General features: G+C 54.1%; 1 protein-coding gene across 1 annotated transcript in view; it reads left to right on the forward strand.

Annotated features, from left to right (window-relative positions):
• LOC119962484 (serine/threonine-protein kinase Nek9) overlaps positions 1-25,912 on the forward strand; it is a 53,947-nt gene that overhangs the window by 10,286 nt on the left and 17,749 nt on the right. The window contains 10 exon segments of the mRNA XM_038790429.1: positions 3,118-3,332; positions 3,335-3,408; positions 5,356-5,468; positions 6,917-6,981; positions 9,553-9,603; positions 15,450-15,468; positions 15,470-15,642; positions 17,439-17,583; positions 19,465-19,665; positions 20,830-20,876. Of these exon segments, the coding sequence (XP_038646357.1) occupies positions 3,118-3,332; positions 3,335-3,408; positions 5,356-5,468; positions 6,917-6,981; positions 9,553-9,603; positions 15,450-15,468; positions 15,470-15,642; positions 17,439-17,583; positions 19,465-19,665; positions 20,830-20,876 (1,103 nt within the window).

Below are 25,912 nucleotides of genomic sequence, written 5' to 3' on the forward strand. Positions count from 1 at the left end.
GCCAGTGATTCCGTTCTCATTACTCAGTGCCCAATCTAGGATGGCCTGTTCTCTAGTTGGTTCCTCAGTGTATAGGAAACCATCCGTCATACACTCCAGCATTTCCTCCTCTTCAGTATTGGGGCTAATTTGATTTCCCAATCTATATGCAGATTAAAATTACCATAATTACAGTTGTTCCTTTATCACATGCAACTCTAATTTTCTGTTTTAATACCATTCCCAACATCAACACTAGTTTGGGCGTCTATATATGATGCCCATTGACGTTTTTTGCTCCTTGCTGTTTCTCAGCCTACCCATACAGACTCTGCATTGTCGGAGCTAATATCCTTCCTCACTATTTGCGTTAATTATAAATAAAGGTAACTACAAAGACATGAGGGACGAGCTGGCCAGAGTTGATTGGAAAAGGAGCCTAGCAGGGAAGGCAGTGGAACAGCAATGGCAGGAGTTTTGGGGGTTATTCGGGAGGCTCAGCAGAAATTCATCCCAAGAAGGAGGAAACATGCTAAGGGCAGGACAAGGCATCCATGGCTGACGAGGGAAGTCAAGGACGGCAGAAAAAGCAAAAGAAAAAGCATACAAAGTGGCTAGGATTAATGAGAAGCCAGAGGATTGGGAAGCCTTTAAAAACGAGCAGAGGACAACTAAAAAATCAATAGGGAGGGAGACGATGAAATATGAGTGCAGCTAGCTAGTAATATAAAAGATAGGAAGAGGTTTTTTCATCAATATATAAAAGGTAAGAGAGAGGCAAAATAGACATTGGACCACTGGAAAATGTGGCTGGAGAGTAATAATAGGAAACAAAGAATTGGCAGATGAACTCAATAGTTACTTTGCATCAGTCTTCACGGTGGAAGACACAATGGGATGCCAGAGCTCCAGGAGAACCAGCGGCAGAGGTGAGTGCAGTGACCATTACTAAGGAGAAGGTTCTGGGAAACTGAAAGGTAATGGATAAATCACCCGACCGGATGGACGATACCCCGGGTCCTAAAGAGATAGCTGAGGAGATTGTGGAGGCATTGGTGATGATCTTTCAGGAATCACTGGAGCAGGAAGGGTCCCAGAGGACTGGAAAGTGGCTAATGTAACACCCCTGTTTAAGAAGGGAGGGAGGCAGAAGATGGGAAATTATAGGCCGGTTAGCCTGACTTCGGTCATTGGTAAGATTTTAGAGTCTGTTATTAAAGAAGAGGTCACGGAGCACTTGGAAGTGCATGGTAAATAGGACTGAGTCAGCACGGCTTTGTCAAAGGGAGGTCGTGTCTGACAAGTCTGTTAGAGTTCCTTGAGGAAGTAACAAGGACGTTAGACAAAGGAGAACCAGTGGACGTGATTACTTAGATTTCCAGCAGGCCTTTGGCAAGGTGCCGCAGAGACTGTTAAATACGTTAAGAGCCACTGGTTTAAGGGTAAGATCCTGGTATGGATAGAGGATTGGCTGACTGGCAGAAGGCAGAGAGTGGGGATAAAGGGGCCTTGTTCAGGATGGCTGCCGGTGACTAGTGGTGTGCCTCAGGGGTCAGTGCTGGGACCACAACTTTTCACAATATACATTAACGATCTGGAAGAAGGAACTGAAGGCACTGTTGTTAAGTTTGCAGATGATACGAAGATTATGGAGGGGGTAAAGGCAGTGCTGGAGGGTTTACCATTTAAATTGCCCAAAACAAATGCCACTCCCTGGGGATCCAGATAGCCCTGACTGGACACGGATCCATAAGTCGGACCTGACCAGTCTGGCGGAGGAAGTAAAAAAGGACCGACAGAGATGGGATGCACTCCCATTCTCCCTGGCGCGGAGGGTGCAGACAATCAGATGAACGTACTGCCCAGGTTTCTCTTCCTGTATAGATCCATACCGATCAACAATCCCCAAGACCTTTTTCCATTCAGTAGATATGGTTATAGCAATTGTGGGCGCACACTGCGTGTGCATCGCCCTAATTCCATGTGCTTTACGTTTACAACGGATCTCTTTGGTGGACTTGGGCAACAGCCTTCTGAAGTCCACATAAACCACATCCACTGCTCTCCTTTGTCCAGTTCCATCCTCAAAGAATTCCAGGAGAGTTGCCAAGCAGGATTTCCCCTTCATAAATCCATGCTGACTCCATGTCCGATCCTGCCACTGTTTTCTAAGTGCTCTGCTATAAAATCTTAGATAACGGATTGTAGAATTTTAAGGCTTACTGGTCTATAATTCCCTGTTTTCTCTTTACCTCCATTTTAAATAGTGGAGTTATGTTTGCTACCCTCCACTGTGCAGGGATTGTTCCAGAGTCTCCAGAATCCTGGAAGGTGACCACCAATCCATCCACTATTTCCAGAGCCGCCACCTTCAGACTCTGGGATGCAGATTCTCAGGCCCTGGGGATTTATCCACCTTCAATTCCCTCAATTTCCCCAACACTAATACTGATGCTCCTTCAGTTCCTCTCTCTCATGAAACTTTGCTTTCCCCAACATTTCTGCTATGTTATGTGTGTGCTCCTTTGTGAAGACAGAACCAAAGTATGTGTTTAGCTGCTCAGCCATTTCTTTTTCCCGCATTATATATTCCCAAGTTTCTGACTAAGGGACCTACATTTGTCTTCACCAGTCTTTTTCTCTTCACGTACCTATTGAAACTTTTACAGTCAGTTTTAAGTTATTGGGGTAGGTAGGCATGTGAAACTCGAAACACAAACAGATCAGGCATAACCTTGTCAAATGGCGGAACAGGATCGAGGGGCCGAATGGCTTAATCCTGCTCCTTTTCGTGTGCTCGAATTGGAGTTTAAAGATTGAGAGTTGATCTTGGAGTCCCACAGTACAGAAAAGGCCCATTGGCCCATCGTGTCAGCGCTGGTCAAAAACAACCCCCTAACTATTCTGATCCCAGATACCAGCACTTGGCCCAGAGCCTTGTCTGCCCTGAACCAGAATTAGAAAAGACAGTTTCAGATAAAGGGTCCCTAATTCAGGTGGAGATGGGAAGAAGTTCTTTGTGGGGTTGTGAATCTTCCGAACTCCATTTCCCAGAGAGCAGTGGGGGAAGGGCCATTGAATATTTTTAAGGTAGAGGAGAGACCGATTCTAGACTAACAAGGGAGCCGAGGTTATCAGGGGTGGGCAGGACGTGGAGTTGGAACCACAGTCGCATCGGCCAGGATCTGATTGAACAGCAGGGCAAGCTCGAGGGAGCGAGTTACTGGTGTTGGCGAGTCCACTGCCATCGGGTCAGCCTGGTCTCCATTTCACTTAACGTGTCTGTTCTCTTGCAGTGTGTTGGCACTCCGTATTACATGTCACCAGAACTGTGCCAAGGGGAGAAGTATAACTTTTTAAATCGGATATCTGGGCTGTGGGATGCGTGCTGTTCGAGCTGCTAACCCTCACACGCACGTTCGATGCAACGTACGAAGCTGACTAGGACGGAGAAACGCTCCTCCACGTGCTCCCACTGTGCGGCCAGTGTCCATCTTACCCCCTAACCCTAACCCTAACCGTGACCCTGAACCTAACCCTAACCCTCCACGTGCTCCCACTGTGCCGGCGGCCAGTGTCCATCTTACCCCCTAACCGTGACCCTGAACCTAACCCTAATCTAACCCTAAACCTAATCTAACCGTGACCGAACCTAACCTAATCTAACCCTAATCTAACCCTAACCCTAATCTAACCCTAACCCTAATCCTACCCTAATCTTACCCTAATCTTACCCTAACCCTAGTTTAACCCTAATCTAACCCTAACCCTAATCTAACCCTAATCTAACCCTAATCTAACCGTGACCCTGAACCTAACCCTAATCTAACCCTAAACCTAATCTAACCGTGACCCTGAACCTAACCCTAATCTAACCCTAATTTTACCCTAATCTTACCCTAATCTTACCTTAACCCTAGTTAACACTAATAGAACATAGAACAGTACAGCACAGAACAGGCCCTTCGGCCCTCAATTTTGTGCCGAGCCATGATCACCCTACTCAAACCCACGTATCCACCCTATTCCCGTAACCCAACAACCCCCCCCATTAACATTACTTTTTTTTTCTAATCTAACCCTAATCTAACCCTAACCCTAATCTAACCCTAATCTAACCCTAACCCTAATCTTACCCTAACCTAACCGTAATCTAACCCTAACCCTAATCTTACCCTAACCCTAATCTAACCCTAATCTAACCCTAACCCTAATCTAACCCTAACCCTAACCTAACCCTAATCTTACCCTAACCCTAATCTAACCCTAACCCTAATTTTACCCTAACCCTAATCTAACCCTAATCTAACCCTAACCCTAATCTTACCCTAACCTAACCGTAATCTAACCCTAACCTAACCGTAATCTAACCCTAACCTAACCGTAATCTAACCCTAACCCTATCTTACCCTAACCCTATCTAACCCTAATCTAACCCTAATCTAACCCTAACCCTAACCTAACCCTAATCTTACCCTAACCCTAATCTAACCGTAATCTAACCCTAACCCTAATCTTACCCTAACCCTAATCTAACCCTAACCCTAATCTAACCCTAACCCTAACCTAACCCTAATCTAACCCTAACCCTAATCTAACCCTAATCTAACCCTAACCCTAATCTAACCCTAACCCTACCACCTAAATTTGACCACCTAAATTTGTAACCAAACCTGTACGTGCTCCCTTTACCCCAACTTCAGCTTCATCTCCCCTGCTCGAACACCCCTGCTCGAACAACCCCTGCCGAACACCCTTGCTCGAACCCCGCGCACCTCCATCGAGCCGTCACCCCCACTTGATCTTCCCTTAACGTCCGCTCCCCTCGATTCAACCCTCCGCCTTGTTTGACACCCCCCTCGCTCGGCCCCCCCCCCCCGATTACACTCCTCTCACTCGAACCTCCCCAACCCTCACACGATGCCGCCCCCGCTCGACATCCCCTCCACCCCCATCGCGCAACAGCCCCCTCCCCTCCACCCCCAGCGCGCAACAGCCCCCTCCCCTCCACCCCCATCGCGCAACAGCCCCCTCCCCTCCACCCCCATCGCGCAACAGCCCCCTCCCCTCCACCCCCATCGCGCAACAGCCCCCCTCCCCTCCAACCCCATCGCGCAACAGCCCCCCCCACCCCCATCGCGCAACAGCCCCCTCCCCTCCACCCCATCGCGCAACAGCCCCCGCCCCCCCCATCGCGCAACAGCCCCCTCCCCTCCACCCCCATCGCGCAACAGCCCCCTCCCCTCCACCCCCATCGCGCAACAGCCCCCTTCTCTGCTTCAGGCCTCCACATTCTTCCTCTTTTCCCCGCTCGCCATCCCGCTATCATTTGCTCTCCCATCTTCCCCAGATTGATTTGATTTGTTTTTGTTCCCAGAATCCGCTGAATCTTTGTGTAAAGATAGTCAAGGGAACGCGGACAATGGAGGTGGACCCCACTGTGTACAGTCAGGATATGCGATCCATCGTGTTGGAGTGTTTGGACCAAGGTGAGCTTGATATCCGGTCTACTCAGGTCTGCATGTTCTCCAACATTGCCACGTGCCTCACTAACCCCCCCCCAGACCCTGTCCGTCACTGTAACCCCCCCCCCAGACCCTGTCCGTCACTGTAACCCCCCCCCCCCCAGATCCTGTCTGTCACTGTAACCCCCCCCCGACCCTGTCCCTCACTGTAACCCCCCCCCAGACCCTGTCCCTCACTGTAACCCCCCCCCCCCAGACCCTGTCCCTCACTGTAACCCCCCCCCCCCTACCCTGTCCCTCACTGTAACCCCCCCCCACCCTGTCCCTCACTGTAACCCCCCCTACCCTGTCCGTCACTGTAACCCCCCCCCCACCCTGTCCGTCACTGTAACCCCCCCGACCCTGTCCGTCACTGTAACCCCCCCAGCCCCTGTCCCTCACTGTAACCCCCCCCCCAGACCCTGTCCCTCACTGTAACCCCCCCCCCAGACCCTGTCCCTCACTGTAACCCCCCCCCCAGACACTGTCCGTCACTGTAACCCCCCAGACCCTGTCCCTCACTGTAACCCCCCCCCAGACCCTGTCCCCTCACTGTAACCCCCCCCCCCAGACCCTGTCCCTCACTGTAACCCCCCCTGACCCTGTCTGTCACTGTAACCCCCCCCCCCAGACCCTGTCCCTCACTGTAACCCCCCCCCCAGACCCTGTCCCTCACTGTAACCCCCCCCAGACCCTGTCCCTCACTGTAACCCCCCCAGACCCTGTCCCTCACTGTAACCCCCCCCCCCGACCCTGTCCGTCACTGTAACCCCCCCAGACCCTGTCCCTCACTGTAACACCCCCCCCCAGTCCCTGTCCCTCACTGTAACCCCCCCCCAGACCCTGTCTCTCACTGTAACCCCCCCCCCCCACCCCAGACCCTGTCCCTCACTGTAACCCCCCCCCCGCACTGTAACCCCCCCCCCCGCACTGTAACCCCCCCCGCACTGTAACCCCCCCCGCACTGTAACCCCCCCCCCGCACTGTAACCCCCCCCCGCACTGTAACCCCCCCCCCGCACTGTAACCCCCCCCCCCCCCCCCGGTCCCTCACTGTAACCCCCCCCCCAAGACCCTGTCCGTCACTGTAACCCCCCCCCAGACCCTGTCCGTCACTGTAAGCCCCCCCCAGACCCTGTCCCTCACTGTAACCCCCCCCAGACCCTGTCCGTCACTGTAACCCCCCCCCGGACCCTGTCCCTCACTGTAACCTCCCCCGGACCCTGTCCCTCAGTGTAACCCACCCCCCAGACCCTGTCCCTCACTGTAACACCCCCCCCCAGACCCTGTCCCTCACTTTAACCCCCCCCCAGACCCTGTCCCTCACTAACCCCCCCCCCCCAGACCCTGTCCGTCACTGTAACCCCCCTCCGACCCTGTCCCTCACTGTAACCCCCCCCAGACTCTGTGTCGTTCACCTTGTCTCTTTTTCAGGATCCAATGAAGAGACCGACAGCCGAGGAGATCCTGAATGGACCAATCATCCGACAGGACCGAGCGTGAGTATCCCCATTGGGTCCAATAGAGCGAGGGGACGGAGGGCGAGGGGACGGAGAGCGAGGGGACGGAGAGTGAGGGGAGGGAGATCGAGGGGATGGAGGGCGAGGGGACGGAGGGCGAGGGGAGGGTGATCGTGGGGATGGGGCGAGGGGAGGGAGATCGAGGGGATGGAGGGCGAGGGGATGGAGGGCGAGGGGAGGGAGATCAAGCGGATGGAGGGCAAGGGGAGGGAGATCGAGGGGATGGAGGGCGAGGGGATGGAGGGCGAGGGGAGGGAGATCGAGGGGATGGAGGGCGAGGGGAGGGAGATCGAGGGGACAGAGGGCGAGGGGAGGGAGATCGAGGGGACGGACGGCGAGGGGACGGAGGGCGAGGGGACGGAGGGCGAGGGGGACGGAGGGCGGGGGGGGAGGGAGGTCGAGGGGACGGAGGGCGAGGGAGACGGAGGGCGAGGGGACGGAGGGCGAGGGGGACGGAGGGCGAGGGGACGGAGGGCGAGGGAGACGGAGGGCGAGGGAGACGGAGGGCGAGGGAGACGGAGGGCGAGGGAGACGGAGGGCGAGGGGACGAGATCGAGGGACGGGGGGCGAGGGGACAGAGGGCGAGGGGACGGAGATCGAGGGGACGAACATCGAGGGGACGGAGGGCGAGGGGACGGAGGGTGAGGGGAGGGAGATCGAGGGGACGGAGGGCGAGGGGACGGAGGGCGAGGGGAGGGAGATCGAGGGGACAGGGCGAGGGGACGGAGGGCGGAGGGGAGGGAGATCGAGGGGACAGAGGGCGAGGGGAGGGAGATCGAGGGGATGGAGGGCGAGGGGGCGGAGGGCGAGGGGACGGAGATCGAGGGGACAGAGGGCGAGGGGACGGAGATCGAGGGGACAGAGGGCGAGGGGGCGAGGGGACGGAGGGCGAGGGGAAGGAGATCGAGGGGACGGAGGGCGAGGGGTTGGAGGGGCGAGGGGACGGAGATCGAGGGGACAGAGGGCGAGGGGACGGAGGGCGAGGGGATGGAGGGCGAGGGGAGGGAGATCGAGGGGAGGGAGATCGAGGGGAGGGAGAGCGAGGGGAGGGAGATCGAGGGGAGGGAGGGCGAGGGGAGGGAGATCGAGGGGAGGGAGATCGAGGGGACAGAGGGCGAGGGGAGGGAGATCGAGGGGACGGAGAGCGAGGGGAGGGAGGGCAAGGGGACGGAGGGCGAGGGGAGGGAGATCGAGGGATGGAGGGCGAGGGGAGGGAGATCGAGGGGGACGGAGGGCGAGGGGAGGGAGATCGAGGGGATGGAGGACGAGGGGAGGGAGATCGAGGGGATGGAGGGCGAGGGGAGGGAGATCGAGGGGACAGAGGGCGAGGGGAGGGAGAGCGAGGGTGACGGAGAGCGAGGGGATGGAGGGCGAGGGGACGGAGGGCGAGGGGACGGAGAATGGAGGGCGAGGGAGGGAGATCGAGGGATGGAGGGCGAGGGGACGGAGGGCGAGGGGACGGAGAATGGAGGGCGAGGGGAGGGAGATCGAGGGGACAGAGGGCGAGGGGAGGGAGATCGAGGGGATGGAGGGCGAGGGGACAGAGGGCGAGGGGACAGAGGGCGAGGGGACAGAGGGCGAGGGGACAGAGGGCGATGGGAGAGGGCGAGGGGAGGGAGATCGAGGGGATGGAGGGCGAGGGGACGGAGATCGGGGGGAGGGAGATCGAGGGGACGGAGATCGAGGGGACGGAGGGCGAGGGGAGGGAGGGCGAGGGGACGGAGGGCGAGGGAACGGAGGGCGAGGGGACGGAGGGCGAAGGGACGGAGGGCGGGGGGAGGGAGATCGAGGGGACGGAGGGCGAGGGGATGGAGAGCGAGGGACAGAGGGTGAGGGGACGGAGATCGGGGGACGGAGGGCGGGGGGCGAGGGACGGAGGGCGAGGGGACGGAGGGCGGGGGGAGGGAGATCGAGGGGACGGAGGGCGAGGGGATGGAGGGCGAGGGACAGAGGGTGAGGGGACGGAGATCGGGGGACGGAGGGCGGGAAGCGAGGGGACAGAAGGCGAGGGGACGGAGATCGAGGGGACGGAGATCGAGGGGACGGGGGGGCGAGGGGACGGAGATCGAGGGGACGGGGGCGAGGGGACGGAGGGCGAGGGGACGGAGATCGAGGGGACGGAGATCGAGGGGACGGGGGGCGAGGGGGACGGAGATCGAGGGGACGGGGGGCGAGGGGACGGAGGGCGAGGGGAGGGAGATCGAGGGGAGGGAGGGTGAGGGGATGGAGGGTGACGGGAGGCGAGGGGACGGAGGGCGAGGGGACGGAGGGCGAGGGGGGGGCGAGGGGTTGGGGGGGCGGGGACAGGGGCAGGAGTAGGGGTCCATCCTACCCTTCTCTCCCCTCCCCAGTTATTTCCTGTTCTGCTATCCCTTCAACCCTTTGTGTCAGCTCTGGTACCTCCCTCATTGTCGTTCCCTCCGTTTGTCCCTCTTGATGATGTTCCTCCTCTGCCTCCCGCACTCCGTGTGCTGTGGCTTTGTCCAGGGCTGTGACCTGAGGTTGTGGATGCTCTTCATTTTGGAATTTCACCCCTCTTGTTGTTTTCAGATTGATGGAGGATCGAGTCACCCAGCTGAACGGATCAGCCCGAAAAACAAGGTGAGTCTCTTTACAGAAAATCAAAAATCATTTTGCAATGACTCTCACTGGGGTACAGACCCCCTCCTCTCCTGAAGGTGCTGACTCTCACTGGGGTACAGGGTCCCCTCCTCTCCTGAAGGAGCTGACTCTCACTGGGGTACAGGGTCCCCTCCTCTCCTGAAGGTGCTGACTCTCACTGGGGTACAGGGTCCCCCTCCTCTCCTGAAGGTGCTGACTCTCACTGGGGTACAGACCCCCCTCCTTTCCTGAAGGTGCTGACTCTCACTGGGGGACAGGGTCCCCCTCCTCTCCTGAAGGTGCTGACTCTCACTGGGGTACAGGGTCCCCTCCTCTCCTGAAGGTGCTGACTCTCACTGGGGTACAGGGTCCCCTCCTCTCCTGAAGGTGCTGACTCTCACTGGGGTACAGGGTCCCCGTCCTCTCCTGAAGGTGCTGACTCTCACTGGGGTACAGGGTCCCCCTCCTCTCCTGAAGGTGCTGACTCTCACTGGGGTACAGGGTCCCCTCCTCTCCTGAAGGTGCTGACTCTCACTGGGGTACAGGGTCCCCTCCTCTCCTGAAGGTGCTGCCTCTCACTGGGGTACAGGGCCCCCTCCTCTCCTGAAGGTGCTGACTCTCACTGGGGTACAGGGTCCCCCTCCTGAAGGTGCTGACTCTCACTGGGGTACAGGGTCCCCCTCCTCTCCTGAAGGTGCTGACTCTCACTGGGGTACAGGGTCCCCCTCCTGAAGGTGCTGACTCTCACTGGGGTACAGGGTCCCCTCCTCTCCTGAAGGTGCTGACTCTCGCTGGGGTACAGGGTCCCCCTCCTTTCCTGAAGGTGCTGACTCTCACTGGGGTACAGGGTCCCCCTCCTCTCCTGAAGGTGCTGACTCTCACTGGGGTACAGGGTCCCCCTCCTGAAGGTGCTGACTCCACTGGGGTACAGGGTCCCCCTCCTGAAGGTGCTGACTCTCACTGGGGTACAGGGTCCCACTCCTCTCCTGAAGGTGCTGACTCTCACTGGGGTACAGGGTCCCCCTCCTGAAGATGCTGACTCTCACTGGGGTACAGGGTCCCCGTCCTCTCCTGAAGGTGCTGACTCTCACTGGGGTACAGGGTCCCCCTCCTGAAGGTGCTGACTCTCACTGGGGTACAGGGTCCCCCTCCTGAAGGTGCTGACTCCACTGGGGTACAGGGTCCCCCTCCTGAAGGTGCTGACTCTCACTGGGGTACAGGGTCCCACTCCTCTCCTGAAGGTGCTGACTCTCACTGGGGCAAGATGAACAACAATGGTTCCTGGGATGAGGAATTTCAGTTATTTAGAGACATTGGAGACGTTGGAATATTTTTCCCTGGAGAAATAAGAATATAGCATAAGAACTAGGAGCAGGAGTCGGCCATCTGGCCCCTCGAGCCTGCTCCCCCATTCAATTAGATCATGGCTGATCTTTTGTGGACTCAGCTCCACTTTCCGGCCCGAACACCATAACCCTTAATCCCTTTATTCTTCAAAAAACTATCTATCTTTACCTTAAAAACATGTAATGAAGGAGCCTCAACTGCTTCACTGGGCAAGGAATTCCATAGATTCACAACCCTTTGGGTGAAGAAGTTCCTCCTAAACTCAGTCCTAAATCTACTTCCCCTTATTTTGAGGCTATGCCCCCTAGTTCTGCTTTCGCCCGCCAGTGGAAACAACCTGCCCGCATCTATCCTATCTATTCCCTTCATAATTTTATATGTTTCTGTAATATCCCCCCCGCATCCTTCTAAATTCCAACGAGTACAGTCCCAGTCTACTCAACCTCTCCTCATAATCCAACCCCTTCAGCTCTGGGATTAACCTAGTGAATCTCCTCTGCACACCCTCCAGTGCCAGTACGTCCTTCCTCAGGTAAGGAGACCAAAACTGAACAAAATACTCCAGGTGTGGCCTCACCAACACCTTATACAATTGCAGCATAATGAAAAAATGAAAATCGCTTATTGTCACGAGTAGGCTTCAAATGAAGTGACTGTGAAAAGCCCCCTAGTTGCCACATTCCGGCACCTGTTCGGGGAGGCTGGTAAGGGAATCGAACCGTGCTGCTGGCCTGCCTTGGTCTGCTTTCAAAGCCAGAGATTTAGCCCTATAACCTCCCTCGTCTTAAACTCCATCCCTCTAGCAATGAAGGACAAAATTCAATTTGCCTTCTTAATCACCTGTTGCACCTGTAAACCAACTTTCCGTGACTCATGCACTAGCACACCCAGGTCTCTCTGCACAGCGGCATGCTTTAATATTTTATCATTTAAATAATAATCCCGTTTTCTGTTATTCCTACCAAAATGGATAACCTCACATTTGTCAACATTGTATTCCATCTGCCAGACCCTAGCCCATTCACTTAACCTATCCAAATCCCTCTGCAGACTTCCAGTATCCTCTGCACTTTTCGCTTTACCACTCATCTTCGTGTCATCTGCAAACTTGGATACATTGCCCTTGGTCCCCAACTCCAAATCATCAATGTAAATTGTGAACAATTGTGGGCCCAACACGGATCCCTGAGGGACACCACTAGCTACTGATTGCCAACCAGAGACACACCCATTAATCCCCACTCTTTGCTTTCTATTAATTAACCAATCCTCTATCCATGCTACTACTTTACCCTTAATGCCATGGATCTTGATCTTATGCAGCAACCTTTTGTGTGGCACCTTGTTAAAGGCTTTCTGGAAATCCAGATATACCACATCCATTGGCTCCCCATTATCTAACGCACTGGTAATGCCCTCAAAAAATTCCACTAAATTAGTTAGGCATGACCTGCCCTTTATGAACCCATGCTGCGTCTGCCCAATGGGACAATTCCTATCCAGATGCCTCGCTATTTCTTCCTTGATGATAGATTCCAGCATCTTCCCTACCGAAGTTAAGCTCACTGGCCTATAATTACCTGCTCTCTGCCTACCTCCTTTTTTCAACAGTGATGTCATGTTTGCTCATTTCCAATCCACCGGGACCACCCCAGAGTCTAGTGAATTTTGGTAAATTATCACTAGTGCATTTGCAATTTCCCTAGCCATCTCTTTTAGTACCCTGGGATGCATTCCATCAGGGCCAGGAGACTTGTCTACCTTTAGCCCCATTAGCTTGCCCATCACTCCCTCCTTAGTGATAACAATCCTCTCAAGGTCCTCACCTGTCATAGCCTCATTTCTATCAGTCGCTGGCATGTTATTTGTGTCTTCCACTGTGAAGACCGACCCAAAAAACCTGTTCAGTTCCTCAGCCATTTCCTCATCTCCCATTATTAAATCTCCCTTCTCATCCTTTAAAGGACCAATATTTATCTTAGCCACTCTTTTTTGCTTTATATATTTGTAAAAACTTTATCTGTTTTTATATTCTGAGCAAGTTTACTCTCATACTCTATCTTACTCTTCTTTATACCTTTTTTAGTAGCTTTCCGTTGCCCCCTAAAGATTTCCCAGTCCTCTAGTCTCCCACTAATCTTTGCCACTTTGTGTGCTTTTTCCTTCAATTTGATACTCTCCCTTATTTCCTTAGATATCCACGGTCGATTTTCCCTCTTTCTACTGTCCTTCCATTTTGTTGGTATAAACCTTTGCTGAGCACTGTGAAAAATCGCTTGGAAGATTCTCCACTGTTCCTCAACTGTTTCACCATAAAGTCTTTGTTCCCAGTCTACCTTAGCTAGCTCTTCTCTCATCCCATTGTAATCTCCTTTGTTTAAGCACAAAACACTGTTTTTTTTAATTTTACCTTCTCACCCTCCATCTGTATTTTAAATTCCACCATATTGTGATCGCTCCTTCCGAGAGGATCCCTAACTATGAGATCATTAATCAATCCTGTCTCATTACACAGGACCAGATCTAGGACCGCTTGTTCCCTCGTAGGTTCCATTACATACTGTTCTAGGAAACTATCGCGGATACATTCTATAAACTCCTCCTCAATGTTGCCTTGACCGACCTGGTTAAACCAGTCAAACATGTAGATTAAAATCCCCCATGATAACTGCTGACCATTTCTACATGCATCAGTTATTTCTTTGTTTATTGCCTGCCCCACCATAATGTTACTATTTGATGGCCTATAGACTAATCCTATCAGTGTCTTTTTCGCCTCACTATTCCTGATTTCCACCCAAATGGATTCAACCTTATCTTCCATAGCACCGATATCATCCCTTACTATTGCCCGGATGTCATCCTTAAATAACAGAGCTACACCACCTCCCTTACCATCCACTCTGTCCTTCCGAATAGTTTGCTACCCTTGGATATGTAACTCCCAGTCGTGACCATCCTTTAACCATGTTTCAGTAATGGCCACTAAATCATAGTCATTCACGATGATTTGCGCCATCAACTCATTTACCTTATTCCGAATACTACGAGCATTCAGGTAAAGTCCACTTATGTTGGCTTTTATACCTCTGTTTTTAATCTTAACACCTCGATCACTGACCTCTCCTAAGTTATATTTCCTCTTAACTTTTCTCCTAATTTTCCTTGTCGTTGAGCCCATATCTCCATGTAACAACCTGCCGCATCGCTTACCGTTAATGTTTTTACTTCCAGTTTTATTCCTTTTGGTATTACTGAGCTCCCCTCAGTCACTGTACCTTGTACTGTCGCCCTTTTTGATTTTTGACTATGGCTTCTCTGCCTTACACTTTCCCCCTTACTGCCTTTTATTTCTGTCCCTGTGTTACGACTTTCCAACTTCCTGCATCGGCCCCATTCCCCTGCCACACTAGTTTAAACCCTCCCCAACAATGAAGGCTGAAAGGAGATGTCGGGCTGTTCAATACAACAAATGGTCTGGTGAGAGCAGTGAGGGGGAAACTGTTCCCATTGGTGGAAGGATTAGAGCTAGAGGATCCAGCTTGAAGGTGATTGGTTGACGAAGCCATGGTGGCACAGGGATCACAGTGAGTGGTTCTGGTCTGGATCCATTTCCTGGGAGAGTGAGGGAGGGAGTATTCAGTGTAATGGGGAGAAGGCGGGAAGAGGATCAGAGGGCCAGCAGAGACATGACTGGCCAAATGGCCTCTTTCTGTGCTGTAACCAATATATGATTCTGTGACAGTCTACAAACCACCAGCACCTAGTTCATTGGTGGGGTTCAGTGGGTACTGGGGTTCTGGGCCCAGTATTCATGATGCAGAGTTCAGGAGGTGGGGGCAGTGATGCGAGATTTGGAGTAGAGTTCATGGGGAAGTGGAGTTTTGGGTTCAGAGGGCAGGGGTGTGGGATTCAGAGGGGAGGGGGTTCAGGGCTGCGGTGTTCAGAGGGCAGGGGTGCGGGGTTCAGAGGGCAGGGGTGCGGGGTTCAGAGGGCAGGGGTGCGGGGTTCAGAGGGCAGGGCTGCGGGGTTCAGAGGGCAGGGCTGCGGGGTTCAGAGGGCAGGGCTGCGGGGTTCAGAGGGCAGGGCTGCGGGGTTCAGAGGGGAGTGGGTTTCAGAGGGCGGGGATCAGAGAGCAGGGGTGCGGGGTTCATAGGGCAGGGGTTCAAAGGGCAGGGCTGCGGGGTTCAGGGGGGTGGGGGTTTCAGAGGGCAGGGGTGCGGGGTTCAGAGGGCAGGGGTGCGGGGTTCAGAGGGCAGGGGGTGCGGGGTTCAGAGGGCAGGGATGCGGGGTTCAGAGGGCAGGGCTGCGGGGTTCAGAGGGCAGGGCTGCGGGGTTCAGAGGGCAGGGCTGCGGGGTTCAGAGGGCAGGGGTGCGGGGTTCAGAGGGCAGGGGAGCGGGGTTCAGAGGGCAGGGGTGCGGGGTTCAGAGGGCAGGGGTGTGGGAACGATTGGCAGTGTTACTTCTGGCTGCCTAATTACTATTCCTGTTGTATTTAGACTCGGGATGGCAGCAGAGTCCCCTGTTGCTGTGGTGACCAGTCGATCCAGTGATGTTTATTACTGGGGTGGTGGGAAAGCCACACCCCAGAAATTGGACCTGTTTAAAGGTGGACGGAGCGCACAGCAGGTCTGTGCCAGCAACACCCACTTCGCAGTGGTCTCTGTGGAGAAGGAGCTGTACACCTGGGCGGTGAGTACACTGGGAGTGGGCAGAGAGTGAGGGTACGGGAGAGTGGCAGTGTGGGGGGGGGGGGCAGTGTGGGGGGGGGGGGGGGGGGGACAGTGAGCGGCAGTGTGGGGGGGACAGTGAGTGGCAGTGTGGGGGGGGCAGTGAGTGGCAGTGTGGGGGGGGGGGCAGTGTGGGGGGGCAGTGAGTGGCAGTGTGGGGGGGACAGTGAGTGGCAGTGTGGGGGGGGCAGTGTGGGGGGGGACAGTGTGAGTGGCAGTGTGGGGGGCAGTGAGTGGCAGTGTGGGGGGGCAGTGAGTGGCAGTGTGGGGGGGACAGTGAGTGGCAGTGTGGGGGGGGCAGTGTGGGGGGGCAGTGAGTGGCAGTGTGGGGGGGACAGTGAGTGGCAGTGTGGGGGGGGGCAGTGTGGGGGGGTGGGGGGGCAGTGTGGGGGGGTGGGGGGGCTGTGTGGGGGGGCAGTGTGGGGGGGGCAGTGTGGGGGGGCAGTGTGGGGGGGGTGGGGGGGCTGTGGGGGGGGGGCAGTGTGGGGGGGGGCGGCAGTGTGTGGCAGAGGGTCAGTACTGAGGGAGTGCTGCACTGTCAGAGGGTCAGTACTGAGGGAGTGCCGCACTGTCAGAGGGTCAGTACTGAGGGAGCGCTGCACTGTCAGTGGGTCAGTACTGAGGGAGTGCCGCACTGTCAGAGGGTCAGTACTGAGGGAGTGCCGCACTGTCAGAGGGTCAGTACTGAGGGAGCGCTGCACTGTCAGAGGGTCAGTACTGAGGGAGTGCCTCACTGTCAGAGGGTCAGTACTGAGGGAGCGCTGCACTGTCAGAGGGTCAGTACTGAGGGAGTGCCGCACTGTCAAAGGGTCAGTACTGAGGGGCACTGCACTGTCAGAGGGTCAGTACTGAGGGAGTGCTGCACTGTCAGAGGGTCAGTACTGAGGGAGTGCAGCACTGTCAGAGGGTCAGTACTGAGGGAGTGCTGCACTGTCAGAGGGTCAGTACTGAGGGAGTGCTGCACTGTCAGAGGGTCAGTACTGAGGGAGTGCCGCACTGTCAGAGGGTTAGTACTGAGGGAGTGCTGCACTGTCAGAGGGTCAGTACTGAGGGAGTGCCGCACTGTCAGAGGGTCAGTACTGAGGGAGCGCTGCACTGTCAGAGGGTCAGTACTGAGGGGATGCTGCACTGTCAGAGGGTCAGTACTGAGGGAGCGCCGCACTGTCAGAGGGTCAGTACTGAGGGAGTGCCGCACTGTCAGAGGGTCAGTACTGAGGGAGTGCCGCACTGTCGGAGGGTCAGTACTGAGGGAGTGCCGCACTGTCAGAGGGTCAGTACTGAGGGAGTGCCGCACTGTCAGAGGGTCAGTACTGAGGGAGCGCCGCACTGTCAGAGGGTCAGTACTGAGGGAGTGCCGCACTGTCAGAGGGTCAGTACTGAGGGAGTGCCGCACTGTCAGAGGGTCAGTACTGAGGGGGTGCTGCACCGTTGGCGCTGCGAGCCTGTATTCTGGATGAGGTATTAAAATGAGGACCTGTTTTCTAAGTTGGCTGTAATCCATCCCCTGCCATTAGTTTAGAGAATGTGGGATTCCTTCCTGCAGGTCAATACCTTTCTGTCAACAAACATCACCAACTGGTTATCTGCTGAGTTAGTTCATTGCTTTGTGCAGCGTCTTCTCTGCATGTTTGCCTCGTGCACTTTCGACATGAGGGTGACAGGGATTTAAAATGACGTGATTGTTTCTGAAGTGCTTTGTGATATCCTGCTGTGGTAAAGGCACAACGGGAAAACAAGTCTTTCCTTTTCTTTGCACAGAATGTCCAGGGCGGGACGAAGATGGTTGGACAATTGGGTCATGGTGATCGAGCTTCTTATCGTCAGCCCAAGTGGGTGGAGAAGCTGCAAGGGAAAGCAATCGAGCAGGCTGCCTGTGGCGATGAGTTTACCACCTGCATTACCGGTAAGTGGGCAGCAGGATCAGACACAATCGTCAGCAGAGTCTCTTCTTAAACATTCGTTCTTGGGATGTGGGCGTCGCTGGGTCACCATTTATTGCCCATCCCCGAGGACATTGAAGCGTCAGCGACATTGCTGTTGGTCTGGAGTCACATGGAGGCCAGACCGGGTAAGGACGGCAGATTTCCTTCCCTAAAGTGAACCAGGTAGGTTTTTACGACAGTTGGCAATGGTTTCATGGTCACCATTAGACATTTTTATTCCAGATATTTTATTTTATTTATGGTGGGACTTGAAGCCGGTCCCCAGAGCGATACCCTGGGACTCTGGAGTACTCGCCCAGTGACTATTTCACGACACCACTGCCTCACGTAACATAACCCAACGCAGCACAATCATCCATGTTAAAGATAGCCCTCCATGTGTGTTACCAGTATTCAGAGGGAGCTTTACTCTGTATCTAACCCCGTGCTGTACCTGTCCTGGGAGTGTTTGATGGGGACAGTGTAGAGGGAGCTTTACTCTGTATCTAACCCCGTGCTGTACCTGTCCTGGGAGTGTTTGATGGGGACAGTGTAGAGGGAGCTTTACTCTGTATCTAACCCCGTGCTGTACCTGTCCTGGGAGTGTTTGATGGGGACAGTGTAGAGGGAGCTTTACTCTGTATCTAACCCCGTGTTGTACCTGTCCTGGGAGTGTTTGATGGGGACAGTGTAGAGGGAGCTTTACTCTGTATCTAACCCCGTGCTGTACCTGCCTGGGAGTGTTTGATGGGGACAGTGTAGAGGGAGCTTTACTCTGTATCTAACCCCGTGCTGTACCTGTCCTGGGAGTGTTTGATGGGGACAGTGTAGAGGGAGCTTTACTCTGTATCTAACCCCATGCTGTACCTGTCCTGGGAGTGTTTGATGGGGACAGTGTAGAGGGAGCTTTACTCTGTATCTAACCCCGTGCTGTACCTGTCCTGGGAGTGTTTGATGGGGACAGTGTAGAGGGAGCTTTACTCTGTATCTAACCCCGTGCTGTACCTGTCCTGGGAGTGTTTGATGGGGACAGTGTAGAGGGAGCTTTACTCTGTATCTAACCCTGTGCTGTACCTGTCCTGGGAGTGTTTGATGGGGACAGTGCAGAGGGAGCTTTACTCTGTATCTAACCCCGTGCTGTACCTGTCCTGGGAGTGTTTGATGGGGACAGTGTAGAGGGAGCTTTACTCTGTATCTAACCCCGTGCTGTACCTGTCCTGGGAGTGTTTGATGGGGACAGTGTAGAGGGAGCTTTACTCTGTATCTAACCCCGTGCTGTACCTGTCCTGGGAGTGTTTGATGGGGACAGTGTAGAGGGAGTTTACTCTGTATCTAACCCCGTGCTGTACCTGTTCTGGGAGTGTTTGATGGGGACAGTGTAGAGGGAGCTTTACTCTGTATCTAACCCCGTGCTGTACCTGTCCTGGGAGTGTTTGATGGGGACAGTGTAGAGGGAGCTTTACTCTGTATCTAACCCCGTGCTGTACCTGTTCTGGGAGTGTTTGATGGGGTCAGTGCAGAAGGAGCTTTACTCTATATCTAACCCCGTGCTGTCCCTGTCCTGGGAGTGTTTGATGGGGACAGTAGAGAGGGAGCTTTACTCTGTATCTAACCCCGTGCTGTACCTGTCCTGGGAGTGTTTGATGGGGATAGTGTAGAGGGAGCTTTACTCTGTATCTAACCCCGTGCTGTACCTGTCCTGGGAGTGTTTGATGGGGATAGTGTAGAGGGAGCTTTACTCTGTATCTAACCCCGTGCTGTACCTGCCCTGGGAGTTTTCGATGGGGACAATGTGGAGGATGATTAATTCCGTAGTGAATTGTATGGTGACTGCTCTGTCCCCGGTTATGTTTTCTCTGTAGATGAGGGCCACCTGTATGCATTTGGCACGGATTACGACGGTTGTATTGGGTGTGATGGTCAGTACGGGCAGGAAGTGCTGGAGCCGGTACTGGTGGAGTTCTCGCTCGATCACCCTGTTGAGCAAGTTTCCTGTGGTGATAATCACGTGGTCGCACTAACACGTAACAAAGAGGTATTCTCGTGGGGCTGTGGAGAACACGGTAAGTATTTCCAATTGGGTGATATTATTCTCAAGTTGTGCACGCTGGGGGGAGAGGCGAGGATTGTGTGTTTGATATTTGGGGGAGAGGCGAGGATTGTGTGTTTGATATTTGGGGGAGAGGCGAGGATTGTGTGTTTGATATTTGGGGGAGAGGCGAGGATTGTGTGTTTGATATTTGGGGGAGAGGCGAGGATTGTGTGTTTTATATTTGGGGGAGAGGCGAGGATTGTGTGTTTGATATTTGGGGGAGAGGCGAGGATTGTGTGTTTGATATTTGGGGGAGAGGCGAGGATTGTTTGTTTGATATTTGGGGGAGAGGCGAGGATTGTGTGTTTGATATTTGGGGGAGAGGCGAGGATTGTGTGTTTGATATTGGCAACACCAGAAGAAGAAAGTTGTCATTGAACCTTCACTCACTGAAATAGCTTGTGACCGATGTGTCTGAAATTGTTGAAAGCTTTAATTGAGCCCCTGCATCCACATTTCGAGGGAGAGAGTTCCACATTTCCACTCCCTTTGTCTGTGAAGTAACTTCCCCAATCACAGGCTCAGCCCCTAGGGGCTGGTTTAGCACAGGGCTAAATCGCTGGCTTTGAAAGCAGACCAAGGCAGGCCAGCAGCACGGTTCAATTCCCGTACCAGCCTCCCCAAACAGGCGCCGGAATGTGGCGACTAGGGGCTTTTCACAGTAACTTCTTTTGAAGCCTACTTGTGACAATAAGCGATTTTCATTTTTCATTTTCATTTCAAGTTTCCCCTTGTTTTGGACTGTTTCCTCACAGAGGAGCAGATTCTCCCTGGATCCTTGCATCACACCATAATTATCTATATTCTGGCTACAACAAGACTTTTCGCGTCTATCTAACCCCGGTATCGTTCTGGGGAATCTGTGCTGCAATCCTCTGGGGCCAGTATATTTTCCCTGAGATCATGATGGCCAGAATTGAACATAGTTCCTCCAGAGAGGGCCTGAGACGCACTTTAATATCACTGCAGCAAAACTTCCTTCTCTTATCTTCCAGTCCCTGAGACAAAGTGGAACATTACATTAACATTTATCAGAGAGTTGAAGCTGATTTTGTTACGTGATTCCACTTGCTTTTCCTGATGTAAGTGGGAGCTATTGCCTTGTTCTTGTCTCAATCTTGTTTGTTGGTTACAGGACGCCTGGGGCTCGACTCGGAGGAGAATTACCTGTACCCAGAACATGTGAGTGCTCAAAATCCAGGGCCTCCCACCTCAAAAAACCAGGTGGAGGGGAAAGATCTGGGGTGGGTTCACGGGTCACCAAAATTGCGTTCGGCGATGTTCCGCCCGCTCCAAGGCAGCGCACTCTACGAGTATGCCGTCCGCCGTATCGATGGTCTCAGGACATCCCGATGCGAGTATGTCGTCCGCCGTATCGATGGTCTCAGGACATCCCGATGCGAGTATGCCGTCCGCCGTATCGACGGTCTCGGGGGATCCCGATGCGAGTATGCCGTCCGCCGTATCGACCGTCTCAGGGGGATCCCGATGCGAGTATGCCTTCCGCCGTATCGACCGTCTCAGGACGTTGCCTGAAGCCCACATCCCGATGCTCCGACCCCAACCTAAGCCCTTTCTTGAACTCCTTCCCAGCTATCTTGTATCCCTCAAGTGCCCTAACTGAACCTTGTTTTCTCCTTATATAAGCCCCCTTCTTCCTCTTGACAAGACTTTCAACTTCTTTTGTGAACCATGGTTCCCTCACTTAACCATTTCCTCCCTGCCTGACAGGGACATACATATCAAGGACACACAGTATTTGCTCCTTGAACAAGCTCCACATCTCAATTGTGCCTATCCCTGACATTTCCTGTTTCCATCTTATGCTCCCCAATTCTTGCCTACTCGCATTGTAATTACCCTTTCCCCAGTTATAAACCTTGCCCTGCCATATGTTCCATTGCTATAGTGAAAGTCACCAAATTGTGGTCACTATCTCCAAAGTGCTCTCCCACAAACAAATCTTTTTAAAAAAAATAACTTTTATTAAGATTGTCACAAAATATAAACAACAAAACAATATTAACCAAACAACCATAGTAAAAGCCAAAGAACAAAAACCAACCCCCCCCCCCCCCCCAGCAACTACAAAAACAAACAAAAGAAAACAATAAAAAGGAAAGAGATAACACCCGGGACATCCAACAAACCCCTTCCCCCCCCGGTTGCTGCTGCTATCGGCCTATTTCCCTACCGTTCCGCCAGGAAGTCCAGGAAAGGCTGCCACCGCCTAAAGAACCCTTGTACTGATTCCCTCAGGGCAAATTTCACATTCTCCAACTTAATGAATCCCGCCATATCATTGATCCAGGCCTCCACGCTTGGGGGCCTCGCATCCTTTCACTGAAGCAAGATCCTCCGCCGGGCTACTAGGGACGCAAAGGCCAGGACTCCGGCCTCTTTCGCCTCCTGCACTCCCGGCTCCGCTGCAACCCCAAATATCGCGAGTCCCCAGCCTGGCTCAACCCTGGATCCTACCACCCTCGACCCCGTCCTTGCTACCCCCTTCCAAAAGTCCCCCAACGCATGCCCAGAACATATGGGCATGGTTCGCTGGGCTCCCCGAGCACCTAGTACACCTATCCTCGCCCCCAAAGAACCTGCTCATCCTCGTCCCGGTCATATGAGCCCTATGCAGCACTTTGAACTGTATGAGGCTAATCCTCGCACAAGAAGAGGAGTTCACCCTTTCCAGGGCATCCGCCCACGTCCCCTCCTCAATCTCCTCACCCAGCTCCTCTTCCCATTTACCCATCAGCTCCTCCACCAAGGCCTCATCCACCTCCTGCATAACATGGTACACGTCCAAAATCTTCCCTCCTCCAACCCACACCCCCAAGAGCACCCTGTCCCGAACCCCCCGCGGGGGCAACAGAGGGAACCCCGCCACTTGCCGCCTGGCAAACGCCCTAACCTGCATGTACCTAAACATGTTCCCCGGGGGGAGCCCAAACTTCCCCTCTAACTCCCCCAGGCTCGCAAACCTCCCATCTACAAACAGGTCCCTCAACCTCCTTATACCTGCCCTGTGCCAGCCAAGAAACCCCCCATCGACGCTCCCCGGGACAAACCGGTGATTCCCCCGTATCGGGGACTCCGTCGAGCCCCCCACCTCCCCCCTATGCCGTCTCCATTGCCCCCAAATTGTGAGGGTAGCCGCCACCACCGGACTCGTAGTATACCTCGTTAGAGGGAGCGGCAACGGCGCCGTTACCAGCGCCTCCAGGCTCGTATTCACACAGGATGCCATCTCCATCCTCTTCCATGCTGCCCCCTCCTCGTCCATTACCCACTAATGCACCATCGCTGCGTTGGCAGCCCAGTAATACCCACACAGGTTGGGCAGCGCCAGCCCCCCCTTATCCCTGCCCCACTCCAAAAACACCCTTCTCACCCTCGGAGTCCCATGCGCCCACACAAACCCCGTGATGCTCCTGTTGACACTCCTAAAAAAGGCCTTCGGGATAAGGATGGGGAGACACTGGAACAGGAGCAAAATACCTCTGGAGCAGCGTCATCTTGACGGACTGCACCCTACCCGCCAGCGACAGTGGTAACATATCCCACCTTTTAAACACCTCCTCCATTTGCTCCACCAGCCTTGTGAGGTTAAGCTTGTGCAGGGCCCCCCAGCTCCTAGCCACCTGGACTCCCAGTTCCTAAAGCTCCTCCCTGCCGGCTTCAGTGGGAGCCTACCAATCCCCTCCTCCTGATCCCCCGGGTGCACAACGAACAGCTCGCTCTTACCCAGGTTGAGCTTAGAACATAAGAACTAGGGCAGCACGGTGGCGCAGTGGGTTAGCCCTGTTGCCTCACGGCGCCGAGGTCCCAGGTTCGAATCCCGGCTCTGGGTCACTGTCTGTGTGGAGTTTGCACATTCTCCCCGTGTTTGCGTGGGTTTCACCCCCACAACCCAAAGATGTGCAGAGTAGGTGGATTGGCCTCACTAAATTGCCCCTTAATTGGAAAAATGAATTGGGTATTCTAAATTTATAAAAAAAAAAGAACATAAGAACTAGGAGCAGGAGTAGGCCATCTGGCCCCTTGAGCCTGCTCCGCCATTTAATGAGATCATGGCTGATCTTTTGTGGACTCAGCTCCACTTTCCGGCCCGAACACCATAACCCTTAATCCCTTTATTCTTCAAAAAACTATCTATCTTTACCTTAAAAAGATTTAATGAAGGAGCCTCAACTGCTTCACTGGGCAAGGAATTCCATAGATTCACAACCCTTTGGGTGAAGAAGTTCCTCCTAAACTCAGTCCTAAATCTACTTCCCCTTATTTTGAGTCTATGCCCCCTAGTTCTGCTTTCACCCGCCAGTGGAAACAACCTGCCCGCATCTATCCTATCTATTCCCTTCATAATTTTAAATGTTTCTATAAGATCCCCCCTCATCCTTCTAAATTCCAACGAGTACAGTCCCAGTCTACTCAACCTCTCCTCATAATCCAACCCCTTCAGCTCTGGGATTAACCTAGTGAATCTCCTCTGCACACCCTCCAGCACCAGTACGTCCTTTCTCAGGTAAGGAGACCAAAACTGAACACAATACTCCAGGTGTGGCCCCACAAACACCTTATACAATTGCAGCATAACCTCCCTAGTCTTAAACTCCATCTCTCTAGCAATGAAGGACAAAATTCCATTTGCCTTCTTAATCACCTGGAAACCAACTTTTTGCGACTCATGCACTCGCACACCCAGGTCTCTCTGCACAGCGGCATGCTTTAATATTTTATTGTTTAAATAATAATCCCGTTTGCTGTTATTCCTACCAAAATGGATAACCTCACATTTGTCAACATTGTATTCCATCTGCCAGACCCGAGCCCATTCACTTAACCTATCCAAATCCCTCTGCAGACTTCCAGTATCCTCTGCACTTTTCGCTTTACCACTCATCTTAGTGTCATCTGCAAACTTGGACACATTGCCCTTGGTCCCCAACTCCAAATCATCTATGTAAATTGTACCCAGAAAAGCCCCCAAATTCGCTGAGAATCCTCATCACCTCCGGCATTTCCCCCACCGGGTCCACCACATACAGCAACAGGTCGTCCGCATAAAGCGACACTCGATGCTCCTCCCCACCCCGCACCAGGCCCCTCCAGTTCCCCGACTCCCTCAACACCATGGCCAGGGGCTCAATTGCCAACGCAAAGAGCAAGGGGGACAGGGGACACCCCAGTCTCGTCCCCCGGTGCAGCCGAAAGTACTCCGACCTCCTCCTATTCGTGGCTACACTCGCCATCGGGGTCTCATAGAGCAACCTCACCCAACGGACAAACCCCTCCCCAAACCCAAACCTTTCCAACACCTCCCACAGATACCCCCACTCAACCCTATCGAAGGCCTTCTCCGCGTCTAATGCCACCACTATCTCCGCCTCCCCTTCCACAGCCGGCATCATAATGACATTCAGAAGCCTTCGTATGTTGGTATTCAACTGCCTTCCCTTCACAAACCCCGTCTGGTCCTCGTGAATGACCCCCGGCACGCAATCCTCTATTCTTGTAGCTAAGATCTTTGCCAACAACTTGGCGTCAACATTTAGCAGCGAGATCGGCCTATATGACCCACACTGCAGGGGGTCCTTGTCCCGCTTAAGGATCAAGGAAATCAGCGCCCGTGACCCCCCCCTCCACCGGGGGTTCAGATCGGTACAATTCCCCATAAAAGTCCCTAAAGACCCCATTAACGTCTACCCCCCCTCCGCACCACCTTTCCATCTCTATCCTTCACTCCCCCAATCTCCCTGGCCGTGTCCCGATTTCGGAGCTGGTGTGCCAGCATCCTGCTCGCCTTCTCCCCGTATTCATACACCGCTCCCTGTGCTTTCCTCCACTGAGCTTCCGCCTTTCTGGTGGTCAATAGATCGAACCTGGCCTGAAGGCTACGCCGCTCCCCCAGCAATCCCTCCTCCGGAGCCTCCGCATATCTCCTATCCACCCTCACCATCTCCCCTATCAGTCTCTCCCTCTCCCTCTGCTCCCCCTCTCCCTATGGGTTCGTATGGAAATCAACTCCCCTCTAATCACCGCCTTCAATGCCTCCCAGACCGTCCCCACTCGGACCTCCCCGTTATCGTTGGCCTCAAGGTACCTCTCGATACACCCCCGAACCCTCTCGGCCACCTCCTCACCTGCCAGCAGCCCCACCTCCAAGCGCCAGAGTGGACGTTGGTCCCTCTCCTCCCCCAGCCCAAGGTCCACCC

This window comes from Scyliorhinus canicula, chromosome 2, assembly GCF_902713615.1.
Source record: "Scyliorhinus canicula chromosome 2, sScyCan1.1, whole genome shotgun sequence".
NCBI classification, from domain to species: Eukaryota; Metazoa; Chordata; class Chondrichthyes; order Carcharhiniformes; family Scyliorhinidae; genus Scyliorhinus; species Scyliorhinus canicula.